At 39.6% G+C, this 14,380-nt stretch overlaps 1 protein-coding gene and 1 long non-coding RNA gene across 2 annotated transcripts in view; one reads left to right on the forward strand and one right to left on the reverse strand.

The window, feature by feature from the left end:
* GPR137B (G protein-coupled receptor 137B) overlaps positions 1–13,998 on the reverse strand; it is a 98,588-nt gene extending 84,590 nt beyond the window's left edge. The window contains exon 1 of the mRNA XM_069064500.1: positions 13,361–13,998. Within this exon, the coding sequence (XP_068920601.1) occupies positions 13,361–13,729 (369 nt within the window). The 5' untranslated portion in view covers positions 13,730–13,998. The remainder of the gene's footprint in view (positions 1–13,360) is intronic.
* The window catches only part of LOC138143268 (uncharacterized), a 49,472-nt gene continuing 48,595 nt past the window's right edge, over positions 13,504–14,380 (forward strand). Inside the window, exon 1 of the long non-coding RNA XR_011163651.1 lies at positions 13,504–13,637. This is a non-coding gene — a long non-coding RNA (uncharacterized lncRNA). The remainder of the gene's footprint in view (positions 13,638–14,380) is intronic.

Below are 14,380 nucleotides of genomic sequence, written 5' to 3' on the forward strand. Positions count from 1 at the left end.
TCATTCCCCTCCCCCACATTTATGTACCCTCCCATGTTATAATTTCTTCTAGTCTCACAGAAGAAGCAATGATTCACCTGTAGGCAGGATATTGCCAGGTTTTGCTCATAATACTTGTCTGTCTCTTCACTATTACCTCTACCAGATTTCCACCTTCCCCTCTGTCTCCTTGGGTACATTTAGAAAAAAAAATATCTTCTTTGCCTCTTTATCATCACTCTGTTGCTGTTACTGTCCTTGACTGCTAAATTAATTCCCTCCTCTTTCATTTCTGTTGTTTGGAGTGTTCAAGAAGCAAATAATGTCTTCTGTTTTGATTTTCTTTCTAAAAATGTTTCAAAGTCTTCTTTATTATTGTACATCCATTTTTCATCTTGTATGGTTAAGCTCAGATTTTCAGGATAATTCACCCTGGGCTGCATCCTGAGCTCTACTGCTTTTAAAAACACTTTATTCCTTTCCCTACTCCTTTTTCTAGTGAGTATGGAATACACTTGCATTATTCAAATGTCCTTTTTTTTTGTATTTGAAGATCTTTCTCCAGAAGGCTTGCAGAACTTGTTGTTTTTGAACTGAATTGTTAAATTTAACCACTTGAGTTTGCAGCCATGGAGACTGAATCTCAAAGTGTCTCAGCCTCCTTCCATGCTGGGTAATTCATGGTTCATTTGCCTTGATCTCTGCCCCAAATGACCTTTTTGGGTGGTCAGAACTGTCTCTAGCTGGATGCTGTACTCCTGACCTCAGACTTGGTAAAGTACTGCACAGGTCCCAACACACATGATGTCCTGTCCTGGTGATCTGTCCCCCTCCCTGTGTTTCTCAGTTATCTGACCTGGCACTGGAAGTTCTGAGCCTGCTTTCCTTAGCTTGGTACTTCTGGGTTACAGCCCTCAGCAGGTTTTTGCTCCTGAAGGGATATGACCAAGCTGGCTATGGAGACCTGAGGAAACTTCCACAGCCAGAGCTGGGGTCTCTACAGCAATGGAAAGAAGGAGGGGGAATGAAGTGTAGGGATAGCTTTTAATGTAAGCCTGTGTCCTCTCCTTGGGAATGAATAAACAGTTTTCACAGGAAGGAAGATCAGAACCAGGAGAACAATTTATACAATGACTACAACATGATTTTTTTTTTAAAGCAACTTTGAAAGACTTACAAATTCTAATTAATGTAGGTAAACAGAAGACAAATGATGAAGCATCCTTACCACTTCTTGACAAAGAGGTGATGGGTTAGAGGTACAGAATAAAATGTGTACATTTTCAGACATGAACAATGTATGGATTTGTTTTGCTTGATCTATTACAAAAAAGGTTTTTGGGGGGGAGATGAGGAAGGGAGGGTTAATGATAATGATGCCAAAAAGGAAAAGAGAGAAAGAAAAAAGTGTCAATGAAGTATTTTTAGAAATGGAGAGAACAGAAGGAGGATCAGAGGGGAAAAAAAACCAAAACAACCAGATAAGCAAGACAGATTGGGAACGAATTATGCTGAATTTAGTTTATACTTAAAAAGCCCTGTCCATAATGGAGATCTGTAGTTTCATCTACAATCTTCTTTTTCTGTTCTTTGTATACTGAAATGCTTGTGTTTGCTGACATTTATCAGGATCAGACTAATGGAGAATTTAAAATAACATAATAATCTTATTTGTGATGGTGGAGGGAGTCTGCTAGATGGCAGAACTTTAACATTCTAGATGTAAACAGTACCTCTAAATTGGTGTGCATAGCTCTTTTGAGATAGTTACCCCAAAGCAAGATACTCTCACTATCCCACACAATGATTCTTGCTTGTCGGCACTGTGGAGTAGAAAGAGAACATAGTAAAGGGAAAAAGAAATCTCACCTCAATTGTCATGGTATGTAGAATTACAGGCAAAACAGCCTCCTGATTGGTGAGTAGACAGGTAAGCACTAGTAAGAATGAGCTATGAAGGTCTGCATAAATTCCTTAGGCTTAGTTGTTTCCCTTCAGTGATTAGATTGGCAGCTTTCAGCCTTTGCTTTTACTTAATGGATTTGTAATGGGAAATGAGATTTTATTCTGGGTGACATGGAAAGGAATTTGAGTGTTCCCAGGAATTTGAATGTATCAGCTAAATTGCGATCCCCGGGAGGTTGATGGAGTGTACCATCCCCAGCAAAGCAACAAGAATCCTGACTACAAAGAATAAAGATAGATTGGTGTGAGGACCAAGAATTAAAACTAGAATAAGACAGGAGATGCACTGTTAATAATGCTTCCAATAGTTCATGGAAGTGGGCATTAAGATGGTGGATCTAAGTTAGAATTTGAATGGGAGTTGCATAATGCAATCCTACTACTTCCTATACTGTATTGCTGCCTAGTGCTGGTACATTGGAGAAAAGAGTAGGTATGGCCCATATTGGAGGACTAGGCAAGGTGTGGGAAGTGGCCTGAGGTAGGAAGATATTCTCTTGTTCCTATGAAATCTTACATTTGAAAATCTGAGTTTACTGAGAAACATGGTATGATTTGTTTCTAAGTCTTCTTTCTATCTTTAATTCAGAGATTGCCAAGAGCCCTAGATATAATCCTTCCTACAGTCTAAGAGTAGTAGACTAGAGGGACCCTTTATTATTATGGTCATGAGTTTCCTTTCTGATATCAAGAAAAAGAAGATTCATGTATATCCTTTAATCACCTGCTTAAGGAGGCTAAAGATATCAGTTAGTAGTAAGAAATAAAATTGATTATGACCTGTGCGAAAGAGTGGTTTTCAAGCTGACCACTTGCTTAGGTTGATATGGGTAGGATGCAATTAATGAACCTAAGATAAGAAGGAAAGTGGTTGAATGGCGAAAAAAATTACTATATCAAATTGACCTAAGGATTTGGTATCCAATGCATATAAATAATGTTTTTATATACATATACACATGTGTATAGGCACATATGTATACACTTACATATATGCATGTATTTGTTTCTATATATAAGTATATGTACATATACACACATTGATATATGCATAATGTATGTATGTGTATACAGATATATGTACTTGTAATATACATGTAAGTATAGTGTCCATTTATACATACACATACATAAGTTTATATATACAAAGATACACATGCATATACACTCAAAAGCCAGGTCAAAGGATATTAACAGTTCCCAAAAGAAGAATTATAAACTATTAACATCCACATGAAAGAATGCTCCAAATCACTAATAATATGGGGCAAATCAAACCAACCCTGAAGTTTCACCTCACATCTGCAAATTGGCAAAGATAAGAAAAAATGAGACTAGACATGGTCTGTATCAGGGGTGGGGAACCTGTGGCCTCCAGGCCACATGTGGCCCTCTAGGTCATCAAGTGTGGCCCTTAGACTGAACTTGAGGGCCACATGTGGCCTCAAGGATGCAGATTCCCTATCCCTGGTCTGTATTCACACAACTAGTGGTGATTGGTTGGATTATGAAACCTTTAAGGTCAATTTCAAATCCTAGATGGTATTCCTTCTAGTGGGAAATAATAGCCAGAATGACTCAGCTTTTTCTTTGAAGTTCCTTGGATGCAGCATGATATAATAAGATTGCTGAAATGAAAATCAGAAAACAAAGGTTCTAATCTCAAATTTACCACCTGATAGCTGTGTGAATTTAGGTAAATTGCTTAAGCTTTAAAGATGTCAGCTTCCTCATTTGAATAAGGGAACTAAAATAGGTGATCTCCAAGTCCTTTCCAGCACTAAAATTCAAGGGTTGAAAATGTTTTTAACTGAAGACTTGCCAAACCCTCCCAAGAGCAAGATGGCAGAATTACCCCTTTTTTTATAGATGTATAAATTGAGGCTCACTATGTTAAAAAGTGGTTTGGATACAGACTAAATCAGAAATTAGAATCTGGAGAAAAGATTTTGACTGAGTGATCTAAACCAAAAGTATCAAACAAAGAGAAGAGATCCCTCGATTCCTGCTGGCCAGAATATTGACTTATAAAACCACAAATTAACATTATCTATGTTGTATTGTTTTTATTTTGTTATTTTTTCAAGCATGTCCCAATTAAATTTTAATCTGATTTTGGTAGCACTCACGAGTTTTGAATACCATGGGCTAGGATGGGGAACCAACAGATGGGGACACAGTAGCCCCATCTGCTGGTTCCCCACCCCTGATTTTGAGTTTTGTAGGTCAGTCCATGGGCTGAATTTAATACCTCTGGATAAACAATGAACTGAGTTTCAGAGTAGAATCAAGTTCTAACCCCAGGTATATCACATAGACTTATTGTGTGACTAAACCTTCCTTGACTTGTTTCAGGAATCTCATCTGTTAAAAAGAGGTAAGAATACTGGAATTACCTCGTAAGGGCATAAACAGTTAAAAGTGACTGTGAATAGATAATAAATTCAAAAACAAATTAACTCAGTCTCCTGACTCTTAGTACATTTAGCCACAGTACTTCCTCATTCTGTACTAAGAATTTTCAGCTTTCCACTGTTTTAAAAAATTACTGCCTATAAAGGCAAGAACTTGTCATACTTGGCCTGACGCTGAAGGCAAGTCGGACTTTAGGAAAGCTGATCACATTCCATTGATTCCCAACTTATATTTGCTGTATCCAGTCTTACAAACACTCACTATGTCTGAGGGGTTGGGGAGAAGGTTCTCTTGAAGCCATTGAAGAAACATACCAGTGACTACTACAGTTTGCATCAGAGTCCTTTCTGGAATGGTGGCCCCTCAGGAATGCTAAAAAAAAAAAAAATCTCCACTTGATAAAAATACTAGTCTGAGTCATTCTCAGAACATAGCCAAAACCTGAGGTGAAGCCATGATGGAGACTGCATAGCCTGTTGCCTGAAGTTTTAGTCTAAGGCAGTTTAAATGGTGGTTATAAAAGCATCACTATAGCCTGTTTGGGACAAGATAGGTATTAGCAAAGATTTGTGTTTAGGCTGTGATAGAAAATGCTCCTGAAGTCAGACCAAATTGAATAGGGAGCTCTTGAGAATGAAAATTTTAAGACGCAAACAAAATCTCTCCCAATGATAAAGAAAATGAAGAGCTATCTGATGTGGATGCACAGGGCACTCACTGGTCATTTGATATTTAAATACACATAATCCCAGAGAATCATAATGAAAAAAAAACTAAATGAGACAATAGTTTCAATTAAGTAGCTGGATATCAAATGAACCCACAAAAATTGTTTCCATTTATACAAAGCAATAATAAAATCCAGGAAGAAATAATAGAAAGGAACATCCCATAATAACCACAAAATCCAGAAAATTTCTGGGGGTCAATCTATTAAGACACACTCAAGACTTCTATGACTACAATCACAGAAAAATCTTTAAAGAAATAAAGAATGACATAATTTGAAGGCTATTCATCATTCATTGCTGAGTCAAACCAATGTAATAAAAATGATTATATACCTAAATTAATTTGCAAATATATTGCAAGTCACTCAAAGTACTAAGGGAATATTTTATGGAACTAGATTAAAAAAAATAATAAAATTTACTTGGTGCAGAAAAAAGACCTGACTGTCATGGAAAATAAAATAAGAAGAAATGAAGGGAAAGTACTTTCAGGCTTTAAATTCTACAGTAAATCAGTAATTATCAAAACTTATGAGAACAAGTTAACAAATAGAAAACTAGACCAATGAAGTAAGAACCAGAAACAACTGAACTAAGTAACCTCGTATTTGTTAAACCCCAAAACAAACTATTTGGTAAACACTTTTCTATTTGTTAATATCTGTGAAAACTGGAAAACAATTTGGTAAAAGGATGGTTTAGAATATCACCTAACACCTTATATTGAACGACAACAAGTTCTAAAAGAATACCACCTAAACATAAAAGGTCAAATCATGGGGAAAAAACAATAACAACAAAGAAAATGGATAGAAGTATCTTTCACAACTATGACTAACCAAACAAGGGATAGAGGGGCTCACAAAAAATAAAATTTATCGTTTTGATCACATGAAATTGAAAATCTTTTGCATAAACAAAGTTAAACAAGCTAGCATAAAATGTAAAACTCTCAACTAGGAAAAAATATTTGTGTCAAAAATCTAGGATAATGGTCTTATACCCAAGACACATGAGTAATCATAAATCCATAAATAAGTCCAAGATCCATTAGTCAACAGATAAGTGATTAAATGAAATGAACAGTTCTCAAAAGAATTGTAAACTATTAGCTACTATACAAAAAACTTCTCTGAATCATTAAAGATAAATGTAAATTGAGGCTTTATTTTACAATCAGAATATTAGAAAAGATGACCAAAAAATAAATAAAGGTGCTGTAAGAGGATAGGCATATCATCATATGACTGGTGGAGCACTGTTCCAATATCTGAGAAACAATTTAGAATTAAGTCCAAAAAGTAACTAAAATTCACATTTTTTTAACCCAGAGACCCCCACTATTAGGCATAAACCCCCAAAGAAGTCAAAGACAGAAAGCACAGCATACTTTTTGTGGTAGCAAAGAAATGAAAACAGAGTAAATGCCCAATCATTTGAATAAGAGCTAAATAAACTATGGCACATGAATGTCATAGAATATTAGATCCACGAGGTTGCTCCAACCTCAATAGTGTTTGCCCTTCTCCTAACCCTTGTAGCATCAACTATTTTTAACATCTACTATTTGTTAACATTTACTATAATCTTATCTCCCTAAGCAGTTTTTGGGGCCAGGGAACAGGTCATAGAATTAGAATGGGATTTGATTTTTAGCACTGGAAGAGACTTTATAGGTTATCTACTCCAAACTTCTCATTTCACAGATGAGGCTCAGAGAGTTTAAATAATTTGCCCAGGGTCTCATAGATAGTCAGGAACTGGAACCCAAATCTGTTGACCTCCGGTGCAGTTTCTTCCTCCATGTGACCTCATCTCCCCCTTACTCCCATGTGATGGGCATATGATAAGGCACAAACTAATAAGTACTTGCTGAAAGAATGAATACGAAAATTATGACCATTTGGCCATAAATTAATGCCTAATTTCATTTCCTCAGTATTTTCTTTCCATGTAGTAATGTGTATCACCTCTTACCTCTTTAAAGCTGTAGGAAACAAAACAGGATAGTAAAAGCAAAAGAAGTATAATGTAGGGGAAAGGAACACTAATTAGCTTGAGAGTCAGGAGATCAGGAACTGCAGCAGCTGGATGGCACAGTGAATGGCCATCTGGATAAGAAGTTAGGAAGACCTGAATTCAAATCCAACCTCAGGCACTTACTATCTGTGTGATCCCAGGCAAGTCAGTTATTTTTTTTTTTTTTGCTTTATTTTTTGAAGGGGAGAGGGCAAGGCAATTAGGGTTAAGTGATTTGCCTAAGGTCACACAGCTAGTAAGTATGTCAAGTGTCTGAGGCCACATTTGAACTCAGGTCCTCCTGACTCCAGGGCCAGTGCTCTATTCACTGTACCACCTAGGCGCCCCCAAGTCACTTAATTTTTTTGAGCCTCAGTTTCCTCATTTATAAAATGGGGATAACAATAACACCAATCTCTCAGGGTTGTTGTGAGGATAAAGTGAGATAACTTTTGCAAAGAGTGCTAATAATATAAATGCTATCTATCATTGGCAATCAGTGGTACAGTGGATAGAGTGCTAGACCCAGAGATTTATTCTCAGACCACATGTGATCCTGGACAAATCACTTAACTGCTATCTACCTCAATTTCCTCATCTGTAAAATAGGGAAAATAATAGCACCTATCTTTCAAAATTGTTGTGAAAATATTTGTAAAGTGCTCTGTAAATCTTAAAATACTATATATCTATAGATATGGATATATATTTTAATGAGGCGGCATTCAAGATTGGATTCAGGAAGACCAGAATTCAAATCCAGACTCAGATACTTATTAGCTGTGTAACCCTGAACAAGTCAGCCTCTATCTGCTTATTTTCCCATCTGTAAAATGGGCATCTACCTTACAGAGTTGTTATGAGAATCAAATGAAATAACATTCATACAGAGCTTTACAAATCTCAAAGCATTATATAAATGTTATGAGTACCAGTCTCAGCTCTGCTACTGACTGACTGAATGACCTTGGGCAATTAATTTCTCTGGGCCTTACTTTCCTCAACTGTGAGGTGTTGTATATATGTATCAGGACCAGATTATTTCTACAATCACTTCAAGCTCTGAAAATTCTATTTTATTCTAAATATAACATGATGGTCCTTTCATGTGAGACCCAAAAATCTACCCTGGATTGGGGCTAAGCAGATCAAAAGAAAATCTCCCCCACAACCAACAACTACCCTCTTCCTAGTTCCTGTAAGCAACTCTAAACAACTGGCTAGCGATCTGAATTAGCTGCTTTAAAACATAAGAAATGCCTTTGATCTGTAAGAAGTGAGAGATGCCGCCTCCTCTAATCAGGGAGGGACTCAATGCTTTAGACTGATAAGTACTTTGCTACTGGACAAAATGCTTTCTGCAGACCTGGGAGAACAGGAGTCCAGAGCATGACCCCCCATGCCTCCCTCTCAGGCTAGAGTTCTGTTGCCCAGCTACATCTTCAGCCAAAGAAAGCACAGTATGGGTGTGCACTCTTCCCTTTGCCAGGTATTTACTTATTAACCAGCAGATGGTGCAGCAAAAATCTGCAAGCTCTGTCTCATCATGTTTCAGGTTTACTTGCATATGATTATTAGTACGCAACCATAGCTTCCTGGGTTTTTTTTTCCACTATTTTTTTTTTTGCTTTTTTTTGAGGGCAGTTGGAGTTAAGTGACTTGCCCAAGGTCACAGGGCTATTTTTTTGTGTTAAGTGTCTGAGGTCACATTTGAACTCAGGTCCTCCTGACTCCAGGGCTGGTGCTCTATTCACTACGACACCTAGCTGTCCCTTTCCACTGTTTTTGACCCCTTAAAAATCAGGGGTTGGAAGAACTACATGTTTAATGTTACACCAATTAAAATTTTAAAAGGAGTCACAGGCCCGTTGAGTTGAAAGAGACCTTGGAGATCATGCATTAGATATGGAATCCTCAGAACTGCCTCCCTTGCCCCAGGGTCCATTGACAGCATTCAGGAGACACATAAATTTGGAGGGGAAAATCAATGGCATGTTTACTTTCACTATTCTCTAATTGAAATTTAGTATTTGTTTAAATTATTTAAAAATATTATTCACAAAAGGAGTACATAGACTTCACCAGACAGTCAAGGGGGTCCGAAAGAAAGAAAAAGAAAGAAAGAAAGAAAGGAAGGAAGAAAGAAAGAAGGAAAGAAAAAGGAAGGAAGGAAGGAAGGAAGGAAGGAAGGAAGGAAGGAAGGAAGGAAGGAAGGAAGGAAGGAAGGAAGGAAGGAAGGAAGGTTAAGAAGTTCTGGGGACAGCTAGATGGCACAGTGAATGGAACACTGGCCCTGGAGTCAGGAGGATCTGAGTTCAAATCCAGCCTCAGACACTTGACACACTTACTAGCTGTGTGACCTTGGGCAAATCACTTAACCCCAATTGCCCTGCCTTTCCCCCTCAAAAAAAAAAAAAGAACGTCTGGTCTAATCCAATCTGCTAATTTTATAGATAAGGAAACTGAGGGCCTAGAGAACTGAAGTGACTTGGCCAGTGTCAGGATGATCAAATGTTGTTAGTGACAGAGAAGGGCCTAGAATCTAGGTGCCCCAATTCTCTTCATGGTGCTAATCACACTAGTTGTAGCATCTTCCTTAGTACCTAAATTTTCACAGTGTATAAACATAGTAAGCACTGTATATTTGTTGAACGAATGAATAAGAAAGGTTAGCACTCTATCAATCATTCCATGCAGTAACATCTACCTACCCAACTCAATATTCCCTAAATTCATTTTGCAATCCCACTTGAAGTCTATAATGGCTATAATATTAAGAACATTTAAAGTTGTTATGATAAAAACATATAATTTTAGAGCTAGAAGAGACCCTGGTCATTACTACACCCTAATTTGCAAACTTGCATAGACTGCATTGTATTTGAATGGACAATGTACAGCTCATATGTTGACAAAGAAATCTGTACTTGATCCCTTGCACTTCCTTCTGGCCTTTGCTCAGGTTTCCAACACCTGGAATTCCCTCCCCCCACTCATGTCCTCTAGTTCAAATGCCATCTCTAATATGAAAGAGAGGCTATGTGGTCCAAGGGAAAGGAGTCTTGATCCATAAAATGAGGGGTTTAAATATGTTTACCTCTAAGTCTCTGCCTCTAAAGCTATAATCCTATAGCCTTAGTCCAAACTTTAGTTTTATCAATCACTACTTGTGTGACCTTGGGCAAGTTATTTAACCTCTATGGGCCTCAGTTTCCTCATCTATAAAATGAGTGGGTTGGACCAAATATCCTTTAATACCTCTTCCAGCTCTAAATCTAAGCCCATCCTGAGGGACCCCTCCCCAACATTAAGGACCCTCCTATCACCCTTGGAACTTATCTAGGTTTGCACCTTTTATTCATTTGTGTATAATTTTTACTTCTGTATGTATCATATAACTTAGATTGAACTCCAAGAGGGCCTCAGTGCTACATAGAGTGCTGGATTTGGAATCAAGAAGACCTGGGTTCAAGTCATGTCTCTACAAACTGTATGACCATAGGCAAGTTAGGTAACATCTCTGAGCCTGGGAATAGTAACTCTTGTGGCTCCTGTACAGAGGTTTATGGTGAGCTTCAGATGAAATAATGTATATAAGTATTTTATAAAATGAAAGTACAATGTCAACATCAGTTATTATTTTTTTGTATATTATAGTCTTTGTATATTCTCCAGTAAGGGATGACTAGTTGACTCAGTGGATAGAGCATGGGGCCTGGAGTCAGGAAGATCTGAGTTCAAATCTGGCATCAGACACTAACTAGCTGTGTGACCCTCCACAAGTCACTTTACCCCTATTTGCCTCTGTTTATCATCTGTAAAATGGGGATGCCCTAGAGAAAGAAATCGCAAATCACTCCAATATCTTTTCCAAGGAAACTCCATGTAAAATGTCCATGGGGTCATGTAGATTTGGACACCTGAACAATAAAATCTTCTCTAGTAGCTATCACAGTAGTTTACACATAGTAGATGCTCAATAAATATTTTCTGAAAGTGTTAGAGAAGCCAAAATAATCTAATTGATGGGTACTGCTAAGAGTGCCAATGACTCCCTTTTATTTCTAGAATCAAATACAAACTCCTTTGTTTCACCCTTCACAATTTGGGCCTAGCTTACTTTTCTGTGTTTATTCCCCTTCATATGATCTGGTCCTGCCAACCCAGCCTACTTGCTACTCTCTAGCTCCCATCTCCATGCCATTATATAGGCTGTCTCCCCCCACACACTCAGCACTCTCTCTTAAACTTCTCAGAATCCCTAGCTTCCTAAAAAGCTCAGCTTATGTGCCAGCTCCTAGATGAAGCCTCCCAACCAGGCCTGCCTCCAAAAATAAAAATTCCTTGTATTTCCTTTGTCTTCATTCTGTATTGACTTATATTTGTACATGCTGTTTTTCCTGATAAACTTCTGAATTTGGAGCTGAAAACAAAATTGAATTTAAAATTAAATAACACATCAAAAATATCTCCCCCCAAAACTGTAAATACCTTGAGAACAAGGACTATTTTTTTTTTTTGCATCCCTAACACTAAATATAGGCCTTGACAACAAATGTTCGTTGGTTGATTAATGGATGAATTAAATGACTGAATGAACAAACAGATCTGTGAAAGGCATCGAGAAGAGTTCCATTTTGATCCTGGTTTTAATATCTAGAAGATATTAATAATATGCTATAATTTTCATACAAAAATGTTTCATGAAAATATTCACAGTATTGTTTTCACTACATGGAGGGTGAGGACAGTTAAAAGGGCATGTATGACAAGTTCTATTTTCAACTATAGTTTTTACATTAAAGATTCAGAGTTTATCAAGAAGTTAGTGATCCCAAATGAAATAAGGATTTGTTTATGTGACTAAGCTCAGCCTGCTAGACAACATAACCTCTGACAACCTCATCAGAAGAAAATGATCATTGTCAATAGGTCTTAATGACAATGGAAATTTAATGTCTGGTTTAGATAAAAGAAATAATAACACAGTTATGATGGAGTCAGTTTTCTTAAACCTTTCTGTAGTAACTTATATGGCATCTGCAAAATGCTTTGTAATGACTTTTATTAATTCTATATTGATGTCAAAGCAGTGGCAGATCCAACCACTATGTCCTTAAATTGGGCTATTAATAATATGCCTCATAAAAATTGGTCCTGTGCTCCTATAAAAGTTTCTCAACCAAGTTTTATGGTTCTTTCCCTGGGCCTCTAAGATGAGAAAGCCAGGTCCTTAATCAGGCATCAAGCCTAACCTCATATTAGGTATGGAGATGAATGTTTACTGCTATGGACTGTTGTGGAGCAATCATTGGGGAAAGAGCCTGTAGGTCTCAATTCATTAAGATGCCGTTTTTAAAAGGTGTTTAAATGCTCCCAAGGAGAAGAGTTCCTAATCACCTACTCAGGACTTACTCAGGTTCTGATATTGAAGCAATCCTCCTCCTTCCCTCCCCCAACAAAAGTGGCTTCATGTAAGAATTCTAGACTTAATAGAGACCAAAAATAGTTTATAGGGGACATAAAAATATATTAACTTTTAAGAAGAGATTCTAGCCTTCTGGAAGCTACAATCTTGACCCCTGAGTCTGCTCTTCTCCCAAAAGGGGTAATGCCCCTAAATGCTCCTGAATGATCTCAGCTCATAATCTGGGGTTAGTCCTGGGAAACAGCCCAAACTGTCAGAATGATGGTTAAGGGGAAAACGTTGTTCATACCTGTAAAGTCTATTATGTGATGGCCTCTACTCCACACCTTTACCCCAGTTTCTTGAGGACTGGAGGGAGTAAGGATAGGAAAAATGTTGAGAGGCCTGGTGAGAAGGGTTTCCCGTTGGAATTATAGAATGCTCACACTCTCGGATCTCTTTTCACATTCTCATTCCTCTGTACTGGAAACCGAACCTTGAAATTGAAATTCTCATGCCCTTTGCTCCTGTTTTACAGGAGAGGTTGGGCTGGTGAGGTGTACTGGGAAGCTGGACAGGTGCAGGCTGACAGACACAGACAGACAGACAGACAGGTTTATCCTGTATGTATCTTGTTTGCACGTAGGTGTCTGCATGTCTTCTCCCTCAGTGGATTGTAAGCTCCGTGGTTTTTTTTTACCTTTCTTTGTAACCCAGCACTTAGCACGGTGCCTAGCGCATTACAGAGGCTGAATAATGCCAAAAGACTGACAAGGCAGCCAGCCCCTCTCTCCCTGGCCGCCCTCCCCTGGGGGGCTGCGGGCCCCCACCCCCCACGCCTCACCTGCGTGAAGTACAGGTTCATCAAGGTCAAGGTGAAGAATTGGAGGCACACGGGAAAGCAATAGAGCAGCCAGAAGACGAAGGGGCTCAGCGAGTTGGCCGCGACGAAGTCTTTGAAGTAGAAGGAGAAGAGGATGGTTCGCAGGGAGGCCCAAAAGAGGCAGAGGAAGAGGAAGACAGTCTGGTAGCTGAACCGTTTGTGCCCGTAGTGCAAGACCAGCCAGAGCTGGACGTAGATGAACACGAAAAGGAGCGAATAGAAGATGGTGTAGACGATGGTGAGGCCGAGCTTCACGTAGGGGGGCACGGCTGGGGTGAGGGTGGGTGGCAGGGAGTCATTTCTCAGTGGGTCCCATTGAGGGACCTCCATCAGAAAACCGAGGGCTCGGCGGGACTGGGCTGCAGACGCCGCTCGGACTTCATGGAGTCCTCGGGCTGCGTCCGCGGAGGCTGCAGGCGCTGCTGGCCCTGCTGCTGCTGCTGGCGCTGCTGCTGCTCCGATCGCCGCCGCCGCTGCTGCTGCTGCTGCTGCTGCTGCTCCGGCCGCCGCCCCCTTTCATCTTGCTGGGCTAGGAGCGCAGAAACTGAAAGAAAACAAGCTTGCACTTCCTCTTTGGCTGCCCTGGGTCCGCCGGCCCCGGCACCACATGATCGCGGCGCTGCCTGAGTGATTCATTAAGGCTGCCTTTGTCAGCGATTGGCAACTTAACCGCAGCCGCAGCAGTGGGGGCAGCGGCACGTCCCTCTCCTGCTCCAAGCCCAGAGCGGCCACCAAGAAAGCAACCCTCCTTCCCCACTCCATCACTGTTTGCTGGCCAAGCGAGGGAGGAAGGGGGCGGCGGCAGCAGCAGCAGCAGCACGGGGCCCCTTCTGTTCAAGAACCCAAAGCAGACACCGGGAAACCAACCGTCCTTCCCCTCTCCATCACTCTGTTTGCTGGCCAAGGGGGTGGGAGATGAGGGACACGGCAGCATCAGGGGCAACAGGAGCAAGGCCCCCTCCTGTTCAAGAGCCCAAGGGG

This window comes from Petaurus breviceps, unplaced genomic scaffold (genome assembly GCF_028583685.1).
Source record: "Petaurus breviceps papuanus isolate PSGF00001 unplaced genomic scaffold, PetGlider_PUasm1.0 90633, whole genome shotgun sequence".
Lineage (NCBI taxonomy): Eukaryota > Metazoa > Chordata > Mammalia > Diprotodontia > Petauridae > Petaurus > Petaurus breviceps.